Source organism: Schistocerca cancellata, chromosome 8 (assembly GCF_023864275.1).
Source record: "Schistocerca cancellata isolate TAMUIC-IGC-003103 chromosome 8, iqSchCanc2.1, whole genome shotgun sequence".
Lineage (NCBI taxonomy): Eukaryota > Metazoa > Arthropoda > Insecta > Orthoptera > Acrididae > Schistocerca > Schistocerca cancellata.
This window is the reverse complement of record NC_064633.1, coordinates 479,990,569-480,003,348: the sequence shown is the minus strand read 5'-3', so window position 1 is coordinate 480,003,348 and position 12,780 is coordinate 479,990,569. Positions and strand designations below refer to the sequence as shown.

The window sequence follows — 12,780 nt, the reverse complement described above, 5'->3', positions numbered from 1 at the left end:
TTAAAAGATGTCGATGGCTAAAAAGACAGCGCCCTATCCGGAGTCTAGCTAAAATTACCTCCTCCCGACAACGCGTTCGGGAGGAAGAGGTCCAAGCACAAGGAAGGGCTTTCACTTCCCGCAATTTATTACGGGGAAGTGCCGACCAATGCACATGCCATAAATGAGCAACTTTGCGACATAAACCGCTCCGTAGATCGGTGAAGGGAAGCGACTGAATAGCTGGCCGAGGAAGAGAGACTGCAGCCTTGGCCGCTATATCGGCCGCCTCATTCCCACAGATACCAGCGTGTCCCGGGATCCAGAGGAACGCCACTGAGACGCCCCCCAGGTGGAGCAAGCGCAGACAGTCCTGAATCCGGTGGACCAGAGGGTGCACAGGGTAAAGAGCTTGGAGACTGAGGAGAGAGCTGAGAGAATCGGAGCAGATAACGTACTGTATCCGCTGATGGCGGCGGATGTAGTGGACAGCCTGGAGAACAGCGTAAAGCTCCGCAGTATAAACCGAACACTGGTCGGGAAGCCGAAAGCGATTTGGGGTGTCGCCAACAATATAGGCACTCCCTACACCTAACGATGTTTTCGAGCCGTCGGTGTAAATAAATGTGCCGTCCGTCATTTGTGCACATAGAGCAGCAAATGCCCGACGATAAACAAGTGTAGGGGTACCATCCTTGGGAAATTGACAAAGGTCACGGAGCAGGCAGATCCGGGGACGGAGCCAAGGCGGTGCTGTACCCCAAGTTGTCAAGATGGTTTTAGGAAAGCGGAAGGAAAGAGAATGGAGCAGTTGACGGAAGCGGACTCCCGGGGGTAGTAGGGAGGAGGAGCGGCCTGCATACCCTACATCAAAGGAGGCGTCGAAAAAAAGGTCATGGGCTGGATTAGCAGGCATGGAAGACAGATGGCTAGCATAACGACTCAGGAGGACTGCTCGCCGATTGGACAGCGGAGGTTCAGCAGTCTCAGCATAAAGGCTTTCCACAGGGCTAGTGTAAAAAGCTCCAGACACTAAACGTAATCCACGGTGGTGGATAGAGTCGAGACGCCGAAGAATAGACGGCCGAGCAGAGGAGTAGACTATGCTTCCATAATCCAATTTCGAGCGCACTAAGGCGCGATAGAGGCGGAGAAGGACCACTCGGTCCGCTCCCCAGGAGGTACCATTCAGGACACGGAGGGTGTTAAGCGATCGCAGACAGCGAGCCGAAAGATAGGAAACGTGGGAGGACCGGCACAGTTTTCTGTCAAACATAAGACCCAAGAATTTAGCGACGTCTGAAAACGGAAGGTTGACAGGACCTAGATGTAAGGAGGGCGGAAGAAACTCCTTACGTCGCCAAAAATTGACACAAACGGTCTTACTGGGTGAGAAACGGAAGCCGGTTTCGATGCTCCACGAGTGGAGGCGATCGAGACATCCTTGAAGACGCCGTTCAAGAAGGCTGGTCCGTTGAGAGCTGTAGTAGATCGTAAAATCGTCCACAAAGAGGGAGCCCGAGACATCAGGAAGGAGACAATCCATAATTGGATTGATGGCGATGGCAAACAGTACAACACTCAGCACGGATCCCTGGGGTACGCCGTTTTCTTGGGAGAAAGTACGGGAGAGAGTAGTGTTCACCCGCACCCTAAAAGTGCGCTCTGCCATAAATTCGCGAAGAAAAAGGGGCAGCCGGCCTCGAAAGCCCCAAGAGAACAGTGTGCGGAGGATGCCTGTCCTCCAACAGGTATCGTATGCTCTCTCCAGATCAAAAAATATTGCTACCGTTTGGCGTTTCCGGAGAAAATTGTTCATGATATAAGTGGAGAGAGCAACAAGATGATCAACTGCAGAACGATGCTTCCGAAATCCGCATTGGGCTGGTGTTAAAAGACTGCGGGATTCCAGCCACCAAGCTAAACGGTAATTCACCATACGCTCCAAAACCTTACAGACGCTACTCGTGAGAGAAATGGGGCGATAGCTAGAGGGGAGATGTTTGTCCTTTCCAGGTTTCGGAACGGGAACGACAACAGCTTCCCGCCACCGTCGGGGAAAGGTACTGTCGGTCCAAATTCGATTATAAAGGCGAAGGAGGTAACGCAGACTATGGGTTGATAAATGCAGCAACATTTGGACATGGATACCATCCGGTCCTGGGGCGGAGGAGCGAGAAGAAGAGAGGGCATGTTGGAGTTCCCGCATGGAGAAAACAGTATTGTAGCTTTCGTGATTTTGAGAGGAGAAAGCAAGATGTCGCACTTCCGCTGCACGTTTCTTCGGGAGAAACGCTGGCGGGTAATTTGAAGAGCTCGAAATCTCAGCAAAGTGCTGACCCAACGAGTTAGAAATTGCGACGGGGTCCACTAAGGTATCATGCGCGACAGTGAGCCCAGAGACCGGGGAGAAACTAGGCGCGCCTGAGAACCGTCGAAGCCGACTCCAAACTTCCGAGGAGGGAGTGAAGGTGTTAAATGAGCTAATAAAGAATTTCCAGCTTGCCTTCTTGCTATCGCGGATGACGCGACGGCATCGCGCACGGAGCTGCTTATAGCGGATACAGTTGGCCAAAGTAGGATGGTGACGGAAAATGCGAAGAGCACGTCGCCGCTCACGTATTGCGTCACGGCATGCCTCGTTCCACCAAGGAACTGGGGGGCGCCGGGGCAATTCGGAGGTGCGTGGTATTGAACGTTCCGCAGCTGTAAGAATAACGTCGGTAATATGTGTGACCTCATCGTCGACGCTGGGAAAGCGACGGTCATCGAATGTCGCTAGAGACGAAAAAAGTGTCCAATCTGCTTGGGCAAATTTCCAGCGTCGCGAGCGCATATATGGCAGTGGAGGCTGCAGTCTAAGGACACATGGAAAGTGGTCACTCGAGTGTGTATCATCAAGGGCGAACCATTCTAAGCGCCGAGCTAGCGGAACAGTACCGACCGCAAGGTCCAAATGAGATAAATGTGTCGTGGAGGCAGACAAAAATGTGGGGACCCCAGTGTTGAGGCAAACTAGATCCGCTTGGTGGAAGACGTCTAGCAATAGAGAGCCACGTGGACAAGGATGTGGAGATCCCCAAAGCGGGTGGTGGGCATTGAAGTCCCCAACCAGCAAATAGGGGGGTGGAAGCTGACCAAGAAGATGAAGGAGATCAGCTCACGCCATTGGTGTGGATGACGGAATGTATACAGTACAAAGAGAGAAGGTGTATCCAGAAAGGGAAAGACGGACGGCGACAGCTTGGAAGGAACTGTTTAAGGGGATTGGGTGATAATGGAGAGTATCATGGAGAAGAATCATGAGTCCTCCATGGGCTGGAGTGCCTTCAACAAAGGGGAGGTCATATCGGACGGACTGAAAATGAGGGAAAACAAAGCGGTCATGGGGACGCAGCTTTGCTTCCTGAAGACAGAAGATGACCGGTGAGTAGGATCGTAAGAGGACCGACAATTCATCCCGATTGGCTCGAATGCCGCGGATATTCCAATGGATAATGGACATAGGGTGAACAGAAAATGGAGGAATGTGACCAAGGGTGCTGTCAACTCAACGACTGCTCAGAGCTTGCGACCGACAGCATGGAATGGCATTCAGCCGAAGGCAGAAGATCCTGATCCATAGGTTGGTCAGGAGCAGCCCCTGCCACCAGCGATCGGCCGGTTGACCGGCCACCAGCAGTGCGCCTCGGCGACACACAAGACGGCCGAGGACGATTTCCGCCAGGCGGAGAAGGAGAGGAACTGGGTTTCTTTGTAGCCTTCTTGGAAGTATGATGTTTAGATGAAGGAGGAACCGATTGTTGTGAAGTTGCGGTACGTAAAAACTCTTCACGAGTATGCTCTTTTTTCGAAGACTTGGCTTCTGACTTTTGGGCTCGAGATTTAGCAGAACCCGACGAAGGGTGAGCCATAGAGTGGGCAGGCGAAAGTGGTGAGGTTGAACGGGCGATCTTTGCGCTGGCCGATCGGACGACCGTGGTACTAAAGGTGAGGTCGCAAGTCTGCGTGGCCGCCTCCTTTGTTGGCCGAGGAGAAGCAAGGACAGTGCTGTATTTTCCTGTCTGAGGCACGGTGGGCTGTCGACTGGTGAATAATTTTCGAGCAGCAAAGGTCGACACCTTTTCCTTCACTCTTATTTCCTGGATGAGCTTTTCGTCCTTAAAAACGGGGCAATCTCGAGAGGAAGCAGGGTGGTCACCCATACAGTTGATGCAGCGAGGGTATGGAGGTGGACAAGCACCCTCATGGGCATCCTTGCCACACGTAACACATTTGGCCGGATTGGAACAGGACTGGCTGGTGTGATTGAACCGTTGACATCGATAGCAACGCGTAGGGTTGGGGACGTAAGGGCGAACGGAAATTATCTCATAGCCTGCTTTGATTTTCGATGGGAGTTGAACTTTGTCAAATGTCAAGAAGACAGTGCGGGTTGGAATGATGTTCGTGTCAACCCGTTTCATAACTCTATGAACAGCCGTTACGCCCTGGTCAGACAGGTAGTGCTGTTTCTTTGTCAGACAATCCATCGAGGGAGCGTGTATAAACGACTCCACGCGAGGAATTTAAGGTACGGTGCGGTTCCACCTGGACAGGGAAGGTATGGAGCAGAGAAGTACGCAGCAATTTTTGTGCCTGGAGGGCACTGTGTGTTTCTAACAACAGGGTGCCATTCCGTAATCTGGAACAAGACTTTACAGGACCTGCAATTGGGTCGACACCTTTCTGAATAATGAAAGGGTTGACCGTGGAGAAGTCGTGACCTTCGTGAGACCGAGAAACAACAAGGAACTGTGGCAACGATGGATGAACCGTCTGTGGCTGAGACTCAGTATACTTACGTTTGTGAGCAGACATAGTGGAAGGTGAGGAAACCATTGCGGAAGAATCCCCCATGATTACCGGCATCTCCGATGGCGCCCTCCTCCCTTGTGGGGGCCCTCTCTGAGGGCACTCCCGCCTTAGGTGATTGTTCGCACCTCAGGTCACACCTCCCGACAAACGGACGGAGGGACCAATCGGCACTTTCGGAAGGTATCAGCTCGGGTAATCACCCCTCCCTGGGCCTGGCCGTTACCAGGGGGTACGTACATGTCCTACCTGTCTACCCGGGGCGGGGAATTACGCGTTACCCCGTCACCGGCTACGCACAAAAGGCGTGGGTCGGCCTTCAGACACGCACAGGGAGGAAGAAAGAGAAAGGGAAAGGAAAGAAGAGAGGTCTCAAACGCCGCAGCGGAGAAAAGGGTAAAGAGAAGAGGTAAGGAAAAGACAAGGACAAAGGAAGGAAGAAGACATAAAAGCAAGGAAGGCGAAGAATGCAGTACATTTACGAGCGTCCGTCTCCGGATGTAGGCACAAACCATACTCCCAGATGGGGAGAAAGGGAAGGAAAGAGCCAGAGGTGAGGGGAGGAGGTGCGAAGAGAGGGATGGGGAAGGATGCGGAAAGGGAAGGTATGCAGCCCGGAAAGGAAGGAAGGCCACATTAGCTCGGGGTCCCGCGCTCGCTACGCACGTATCCACAAAAGAGTTGTGGACCCCCTGGGGGGGGAAGTCATGTCAGCCAGGAATTGAAAACCAGTCCCAAAAAGCGGCGCATCTCAACCACAAGAAGTGATTTATCAGCTACATAAAGCTCAGGGTGTGGGTGGGCAGTACGACGGTGACGGAAGTTCATGAGTCTTTGGCGGCTGAAAACGGAAAGCCATGGGTGAGAGCCCATGGCTGTGCCTTTCATATGGCGTCCTGTAGGCAATGCTCAGCAACACCCATACTGGAGGGACAATAATAGAAGCAAAAATCACCAGCATATAACGAGCATGATACCAAAGACCCCACAGCCACAGCTAGACCATTGATGACCGCCAGAAAGAGAGGGGCACTCAGTACAGAGCCCTGCAGGATCCCATTCTCTTGAATATGAGAGGTACTGAATGAAGCATCAGCTTGAACCTGGAACATACAGCATAACAAGAAAGTCTTGACAAAAATCAGGAGTGGATCCCAGAGACGCCACTCATGAAATGTAGAAAGGATGTGGTGACACCATGCCATGTCATGTCCTGTCATAAGCCTTCTGGAGGTTGAAAAAGACAACAATGACGTGCTGACAATATGCAAAGGATAGTTGATGACAAGTGAAACAAATTATCAGCAGTGGGGCAACGTTTGTGAGTACCTTACAAGAGGCAGCTAAAAGGCCCCAAGACTCATCGAGCCAACACAGCCACTTATTCATCATACATTACAGGGAACGTTGGTAAGACTGACTGTGCAATAACTGTCCATCTCCGGGGCATTCTTACCCGCTTTCAGTACCAGAACTATCACACTTCTCACCACTGAAATGGGAACTCACCCTCATTCCAGGTCTGATTAAAGAGGGCAAAGACATGACACTGACAATCCACTGAGAGATGTTTCAGCATTTGGTTGTGGATACGGTCTGGCCCTAGGGCCATATCCGGGCAATGGGCTGAGGCACTGGAGCGTACTCATTCACCAAATGGAGTATATTATGGCTCCAGGTAACAGGTAGTAAAAGATAAGCAAATTCCCTCCACCCACTATTTTATGAGCCGAAAGGTGGGGTTGTAGTTATCAGACACAGATAAGTGAGCATAATGCTCAGAAAAGTGTTTGGCAACTGCTTCTCAATCAGTACAAACAGCTCCAGCTACGGAAATACTTGGTATACCTGCAGGGAACTGGAAGCCACAGAGACGTCTCATGTTTGTCCACACCTGTGACGGAGAGGTACGTGACCCAATGGTGGAAACATACAGTACCCAGGATTCTTGCTTTTGCCGTTTTATGAGGTAGCGGACAGTGGCACAGAGCCATTTAAAGGCATTGAGGGTCCTGCTTCTGGTGTCAGAGCCCACCTACAATCTCTAATGGCCGCAGTGATCTCCGGGGTCCACCAGGGTACTCACTGTCTTTCAACAGGGGTCCCAAGGAAGAGGGGATGGCTTGAATGGCTGCCAAAAGAATGGCTGTCATTCTATACTGAAGAGCTGCATCGATACTGCCTTGCGGTGAAAAGCTAAGGACGACAGCAGAGGTGAACCCATCCAGTCAGCATTACGGAGAACCCAACTGGGCAAGCAACACTGAGAGAGGGACAGGAAGATCAGGAAGTGGTCACTACCTTACAGGTCTTTGTGGAATCTCCAGTAGATAGATGGCATAAGACCATAGCTGCAAAAGGAGAATCAATAGCCGAATGAGTTGTGTGTGCCACACTGAAGTGTGTGGGGGCACCAGAGCTCAAGGGGCAAAGATTGAGCTGTCTCAGGAAGGGTTTGATATCTTTACCATGGCCAGTGATCAGTGTCTGACTCCACAAGGGTTATGAACAATTAAGTCATCTAAGACTAGGAAAGCAATGGGGAAGCTGAGAAAGTAATACAGACAGTACATCCTGGGACATGACATCATCGGGAGGTAGGTAGATTACAGATGTGCCCTTATCTGAACAGCCACAGCCTCCAAAGATATATCAAAAGGCACAAGGTCACTATATATACAGTCCAGAACATACATACAAACTCCACCTGATACCATAGTTAGTATGATTCTTAAAATAACCTTGGCGGCCACAAAGGGCTCGGATCCAAGCTGCTGCAAACCACATTTCTGGGACGGCAATACACAATGCAGGGTAAGTACTTAAAAGCTGCTGTAGCTCGGCCAAGTGTGGAAAAATCTGTTACAATTCAACTGGAAGACCAGAGTGTCCTTCTTGCCCTCCTCCTCCTTCAAAGACAATAACTGGGAAGGGGGTATCCCTGAATTGTTTTCAGGGATAGAGGAAGAACAAGAAGTCCGACAGCCAACAGTCTTTGGTTCCTTCAGCCACTGAGTGGCACCTGGCTGTGGATCAGCAGCAACCGTGGAGGGGTAGTCCCAAGTGACCTCTTCCTAGCTAGAAAAACTGGAGGAGGATGAGGTGCCTCCAGCTGTGGGATGGACACTGGTGTCCCCGGCAGATGGGGAACCAATGCTTCTGAAGTGGGTATAAGTGCAAAAGGTCCCCCAACCTCCCGGTGGGGGATGGAGCGGGGGGACAGGGGGGAGCAGTGGCATTAGTGGATGGATCTGAGGACTCATTGTAAGAGGCCCAATAGAGGAAGGCACCATAGACAGAGAAGGCGACGATGTTGCAGCTGTAGCATAAGACTGTCATCTGTAAGGGATTAAAACACACATACTTTTTTCTGGCCTCTTGTTATGTGAGCTTGTCCAAGGTCTTATGCACCTGGACTTTCAACTCAAGCTTAAGAATGGAGCAATCTGGAAAGCAGGGGGGATGGAGCTCTTTTCAGTTTACAGAGATGGAGCCAGGGGCACAAGGAATGTTTCCATGCAATGGACAACCAAAATCTCTGCAGACATGCACGGTTTTGGATGAACTATAACAACAAGAAGGGAGGGTGCCAGGGTGGAATGGCAAAGAGGCGGAGCATACACCACAGCAGGTGACCTTCCCTGCACAACACGCACTTCTGTAAAATTTGGAAAAGACGTTAGGTGAAACCCAATAATGGTGACCATATAATCGTTAGTGGAAGGTAAAGACTGCACTGGGAGCGAAACTGGAAATCAAGACCAAAATCATGAAACAAATCCAAGCAGCGTCTGCACCAAACAGACCATCCAACGGAAAGTCAGAGGAGAGAAGAGATAGTTGAAGTGTAGGTTTGCAGCACAGAAAGAGAAAGTAGTGCTGCAAAGGCTGGACCCTGTGGTAGCCAAGCATGTACTCACTGAACTGTTGTGAGCCCACTGGGAGGCAAGATGTCAAGTCCCAGACATTCTCATCTCACATTTTTGAAAATGGTTAATTCAGTAACATAAATGTGACATTTAAAACCATGCAGGAGGCAGACAATTCTTATTATAATAATCAGTATTCTACAGTGAAAACGGCTGGGTCCCAAAGATAAAAGTCAAACATAAGGCAAGGAATGACTTTATTGCTCATGTGATTTGTTTTGGAATTTATCCATCAACAGATATCCAAAAGTGATTACGGCAAGCAGCCATGACATTTCAAGTTGTACATGAAACAAACACTCACAGACTACTCTGTGAATATTTGTTTTACATGCAACTTGAAATGTCATATCTACACGCAGTAATCAAATGGTTCAAATGGCTCTGAGCACTATGGGACTTAACTTCAGAGGTCATCAGTCCCCTGGAACTTAGAACTACTTAAACCTAACTAACCTAAGGACATCACACACATCCATGCCCGAGGCAGGATTCGAACCTGCGACCATAGCGGTCGCGCGGTTCCAGACTGTAGCGCCTAGAACCGCTCGGCCACTCCGGCTGGCACATGCAGTAATCACTCATGGATGTCTGATGATGGATAACTTTCATAAAGAGTAGTATGAACAATAACATTATTTCTTGCCTTATGTTTGACTTTCACCATTGCAACCCAGTCACCCTGAATGCAGAACTACTGATTGTTTCAACTTCAAGTTTGGCGTTGAATAACAAAGGCAAAAAAAAAAAAAAAAATAAATAAATAAATAAAAAAAGAATAATTCTGTGTGATATAACTACAAATTTACAGTTCCTGTATTTTTTTCCTTTGGTTGTGGTATGAAACCTTGCTTCTTGCCAAATTTCATGATTCTAGGCCAATGGGAAGTACCCTACGTGTTTGGATGAGTGATGTTGCAAGAATCAAAATATGTGGCCTAAATGGCTGTAGCTTTTGCTGCAATGACTTAGGAGCTTACATTTATTAAACCACCTAAGGCCTATAGATCTCAGAATGTTACATAAATTTCAACTTGATATGTTCTACCCATTCCTGAGAAAAAGAGGTCTTAACAGATAAACGAACAGCTAGAGAGTCCAACACTAAATGACAAAAAAAAAAAAAAATTGTGATGTGATATAATTACAAATTTACAGTTTTGGATTTTTTTTCTTTTGGTTGTACTGTGAAAGCCATCTTTTTGCCAAATTTCATTATTCTAGGCCAACAGGAAGCACTCTGTAGGTTCTGATGAAGGAGTTTGTGAGTCTCAAGGCATAAATGACCATATATTGTTCCGTTTATTGCACCACCAAGGGACTGTAGAGCTCTGTAAGTGACATAAATTTCAACTTGATATGTCAACCTCATCCTGAGAAAAAGAGTCTTTAACAATTGGACAGACAGATGAACAACAGAGCTATCCTATAAGAGTTCTGTTTTTACTGATTGAGGCAAGGAATCCAAAAATGTGCTTTCATTTGTAGGTGTTTGCATATAATTAAATTGTCAGTGGAAATATGTCTCCTTTGTTGTTGTGGATGAGGGACAGTACTCTGGATCTGATTTCATATAGGACCACTTAAAACGAAGTTCAGTATTCCCGTTTCTGCTTTCCCGCCTTAAATGTCACTTCCTGCTTCTTTCACGAATGCCTAAACACTACCTACCTTGCCACTCAAAGCCTTTACATATGGCAACAATATCTTTCGGTTTGTTCACGTTTGCCATGTTACTGGCAGTGAGAAGCAGTAAGCACATTACTTTTGAACAGTAAAGTTTATTACACTCAAATGCTCATCCAAGTTCTTTACTGGCTAAAACTGTTTTTCAGTAACTGACAGATACCTCTTGGCAGATACTATGTTGTTACCAGTGAGGATTCAATATTTATATGCTACTGGTCCCTATTAGAAGCTTGGCTGAGTCACAACTTGTGGGAACTCAATATTTACATTGGGTTCTTAATGGAAGTCATCCACTAGGAGCCTGGCATAAATACTGACTTCCATCATGTTCTCACACAATGATGGACGACAAAGGACCTATCTGCAATTGAAAACTGTGTAACACTACAAACCGTTCTGACTGTTAAAAATTACATGAGTATTTGACTGCAATAAACTTAACTGTTTTTCAGATTTTGTGAGATGTCTTTCAATAACATTCTACTAGGCTTGATTTTGAGGGTGTCACACATTGCACTTTTGACAACAAAATGCATTTGATTTTTCATCTCTGTATGTAGAGTCCTCTGATTTGTTTTACTTGTATTATGTAACCATTTCTATACAGAGTCTGCATGTAATGTACTAGATACATATCAAACAGTATCTCTCAGGAGGAATGGACAATATTCAGGGATATGACAGAAATGAACATTCAAAGCAAAAAATCTAGTCAATGTGGGTCTACAATGTATACTATAAGAGCTATGGGCACTTCTTTGATCTTCGAATCTATTAAACAAAAATTTTCGATTGCAAGCGTTTTACTTTTCATATTTTGGGAGAACGTAGTATGAACCAAAAGAAGAAAAAATTGTCTAGTAAACATGGAAGATAAAATGCACATCTTTAAGAGCTATGGGCACCTGTTCAGTAGAGAGAAGGTGAACAAGTGCTCATAGGTCTTATGGTATGCATTTTGGAGTCCATGTTTACTAGACTTTTTTTGCTTCAAATAATAGTTTCTGTCACGTCTCTGAACATTGACCATTCCTCCTGAAACACCCTGTCTACAGTGTTTGGTCACCTTTCTCCTGAACTTGAGCAACATTCCTCCAAATTCTTCTGACCAGAGTTAAAAGCTTTAAGTTCCTGTTTGAAGTATAACACAAATGCCTCTTTATCCAGTTTACTGAACATATGAGCCTAACTCTTCCTATATAATGTGGTTGCCCCTTCTAAATAGTGATTATTAATGCTAAAACTGTCTCTTGCTCACTGATTAATAACTTTGCAATATGTACGTACTTATAGAGGTCAGGGCTATTAGCTGCCATTATAAATAACAGATGTCTGTCACAAGTTGATTTCCCAGAGACTTGTTCTAAGCAGTTCAGTTCCGTTTATTAAGATCGTAAAGATAGAAAAGCTCTGTAAAACAGTCGTCAAATGTTTATCGCAGTTGGAATTATGGCTGCAGAGTGAAAAGGGGATAAGAAGAAACAGAAACAAAATTACCGGGTCCACTCGATCCCAGTTATTGTACTTTCCACAGAAGTCCAAAGTCATAACGTGGCCACATACGGATGTCATTCGGAAAAGAACGGTCTCGTTCTGAAATTGCCCGGTCCACTCGTGCACTGCGCACGCTTCTGATCCTGAAAAGAAGGAAACAGCACACGCTTGTTTTTTTGGGTTCTGGAGGAGACTGCAAAACAGTAATCGAAAGAAGAAATACAGACCTCTTCTAGAGTTGCTTTTCCCATTACTCAATATGCTCGCCAATGACGCAGCCAATGAAGGCTTTTCTGCTACCATTAACGCCACTTTCATGTTTTTTAATTTACAGTAGTGCCCCCAACCATAAACAAACTTCACACACCTCCACAACGCTGCACAGTTTACATTTGCGCCAACGATGTTACCCGTCAGTGTTCATGTTTACCACTCGTAGCTCTCAGCAGAGTTAATATTAATATTGATGACTGTAGCGATGATAGAGACTCTATGATCGAAGAGTGAATGTTATAATAAAATTAGCTTTTTGGTTATGGGAAGTAGTAACTTTATTTATATATTCGCCCAAAAATCTATTAAGTTGTTTGTGGAATACATCATTCATTTGCAAATATTGCTAGCGAAGTACGGTATTCGGGATAGTAGTTACGTATAAGAACAACAACTGAAGGGTCATACGACTCCATAAAAATACATTTTATTGTTCTACTAGGTGCAAAGCATGTTGTCACAAGCATCGATATAGCAAAGTAGCAAACTAACTGCAAGTCCAGAGAAGTTACTTGAGCCACCTCCGAGTAGCGAATGCGATATTGTTCTGGGCGTCTGGGCG

General features: G+C 46.9%; 1 protein-coding gene across 1 annotated transcript in view; it reads right to left on the bottom strand.

Moving 5' to 3' along the window:
- The window catches only part of LOC126094889 (DNA topoisomerase 3-beta-1), a 127,599-nt gene extending 115,235 nt beyond the window's left edge, over nucleotides 1-12,364 (bottom strand). The window contains exons 1-2 of the mRNA XM_049909526.1: nucleotides 12,173-12,364; nucleotides 11,949-12,088 (exon numbers count right to left, since the gene is read on the bottom strand). Coding sequence (XP_049765483.1) covers nucleotides 11,949-12,088; nucleotides 12,173-12,263 — 231 coding nt within the window. The 5' untranslated portion in view covers nucleotides 12,264-12,364. The remainder of the gene's footprint in view (nucleotides 1-11,948; nucleotides 12,089-12,172) is intronic.
- Nucleotides 12,365-12,780: the final 416 nt, after the last annotated feature.